General features: G+C 40.0%; 1 protein-coding gene across 1 annotated transcript in view; it reads left to right on the forward strand. All coding sequences in view use genetic code 11, as the record gives it.

Annotated features, from left to right (window-relative positions):
* The window catches only part of EGR_07628 (Bestrophin-1), a gene marked incomplete at both ends in the record, with an annotated part of 4,861 nt that extends 3,656 nt beyond the window's left edge, over positions 1-1,205 (forward strand). Inside the window, 3 exons of the mRNA XM_024496877.1 lie at positions 685-935; positions 1,005-1,093; positions 1,159-1,205. Of these exons, the coding sequence (XP_024348733.1) occupies positions 685-935; positions 1,005-1,093; positions 1,159-1,205 (387 nt within the window). The remainder of the gene's footprint in view (positions 1-684; positions 936-1,004; positions 1,094-1,158) is intronic.
* Positions 1,206-1,995: the final 790 nt, after the last annotated feature.

The following is a 1,995-nucleotide window of genomic DNA, read 5'->3' on the forward strand; positions in this document are numbered from 1 at the left end:
GTTTGAAGAAGGGAGGAAGTTTTTTGTCGGTGGTGAGAACCTCCTACTTGGGTAAATAGAGAATGGTTCTGAAGGAAAAGTCTTGGTTCGTTTTTTGAAATATTTTTGGATAATTGTGGAACAGTTTTTCTAGCTTCAAATACTAGATATTACAAACGCGCTAAACTCCCTCCACTTTACCTTCCTCGCCACTGTGACCAGGGGTGAGATTCTGACATAATCCTGAGCTCTGATTGGCTGATCGAGGTTGTCGGTCAGTAGCTGTTGAAACGATACTTTTCTCGCATTGATCAAAAAGGTGGAGAATAATTTTGCACAAAATTAGGGACATTTCTGCAAAAAAACCTCTCTCACTTAATCATGCCATAGAAAGCGACAGTCTTTCAATAAGAAATGCAATTTTGTAGGTTCGTTTTTAAACCTGGGCATTTACAGCTGCCTACTCACTACACATTGTGAAAATGGGATCAAGTGAACAAGTGAATGTCAAGTACTCTTTTCCTTACTCCCTAAAAAAACCAAAAAGCCGCACATCTAGGCTACCGCTTCCCAATTTTATTAACAGGTAAAACAGTGTTAAAGCAGACATCGAATACAAGTAGGGAATTTTAAGTCAACCTTCCCATTTACCTTTTAATAGTAAACCGCATCCGCCTTAACACATTTATTGTTTGGACAAAAAAGGTGGCCCTATGTGTAATGAGTCCCTTCGGCGACGACTACGAGGACTTCGAGACCTCAGAGATCCTGGATTACAATCTCGATGTCAGCTATCGTGTCGTTTTGATGGACGAGGCGACTTATCCGGAGGACCTGAAACGCGCCACCTTCGCCTTACGTACCATGGACGGGTGTGAGAACGACAGTCTACGTACCTTCTTGGACAGCGTTTCACGCGACCTGGACGATGTGGAGTTTGACGAGAATGCAAACGAGTAGGCACCTTACTGTTTATCGTCAAGACAAATACGGCAGTCATTAACACTCCTCCACTTCGTTTTTAGCATTCACAACCTTGAGGTGAGGCCGGATTTCTTGAATCAACTCAAGGAACGATTTTGTAGCAAACGGGAGAAGGCACAGCGATTTGAAGGTAGATCTACTTAGGAATTTAAAAAAAGCGGAAAAATTTTTTTATTGCTTGTTTTACTTTTTCAGATGACAAGAAAATTATAACCGAAATACCGAATCCCTTGTCATACTGATAACGTGCGGTTCGTCAAAAGACACGCCGCTTAAGTTTCTTTCTATTTCCCTTCTTTATTATAAATGACCAGATTTGTTTTTGTGTGATATATCATCAAAACAAGAAATAAATAAAAAAGCTGTTAATAAACATCGAATGACTAATCTGTTTTGTGCTCTCGGGAGGAGAAAAGTTGCTCCGGATGAAATAAATAATGTAAATTCAAGGCGGAGGATAAAAGCACAAACCCTTCCTTTTATTCCTTGGAAATGAAAGAAAATAAAATTCCCACAAAAGAGAAATCAAGCCTCTGTTTAGATACTACAAAGTAAATGTCAGTAGCACGGCTGCCTATTTAAGCAGATTTGCTAAGCAGATCGAGGAGGGTAGGTTGGGGGCGAGACAATGGGATATGACGACTTGTGAAGCGCACAGATGAAATGGGTCAGGATAGCCAAGAATCACATCTTTCATCTTTTCTTTGTCCCTCCTGTACTTTAAATGGACAGACTTGCTCTCGTGTGATATTTGGTTAATAAAGAAAAGCAAAAATAACGGGCCATTAATGATCCTCAACTGGCTAAATTGCTTTGTACGTTTTTAAGGGAAAAAAGCTGATCCATATGAAATAAATTATGCAAATTTAAGGTGGAGAAGGGAAGTAGAAAACGGGCCTGCCTATACCTCATCGTAGACAAAAGAGGGGAAAATCACAAAAGGAAAAAAGTTAAGACTATGCTGGGGTGTTACTAACTAAACATAAGTAGAACCGCCGCCTAATTCAGTAGAGTTGTGACGATTTGCTAAAC

Source organism: Echinococcus granulosus (assembly GCF_000524195.1).
Source record: "Echinococcus granulosus chromosome Unknown EG_S00082, whole genome shotgun sequence".
Taxonomy (NCBI): Eukaryota; Metazoa; Platyhelminthes; class Cestoda; order Cyclophyllidea; family Taeniidae; genus Echinococcus; species Echinococcus granulosus.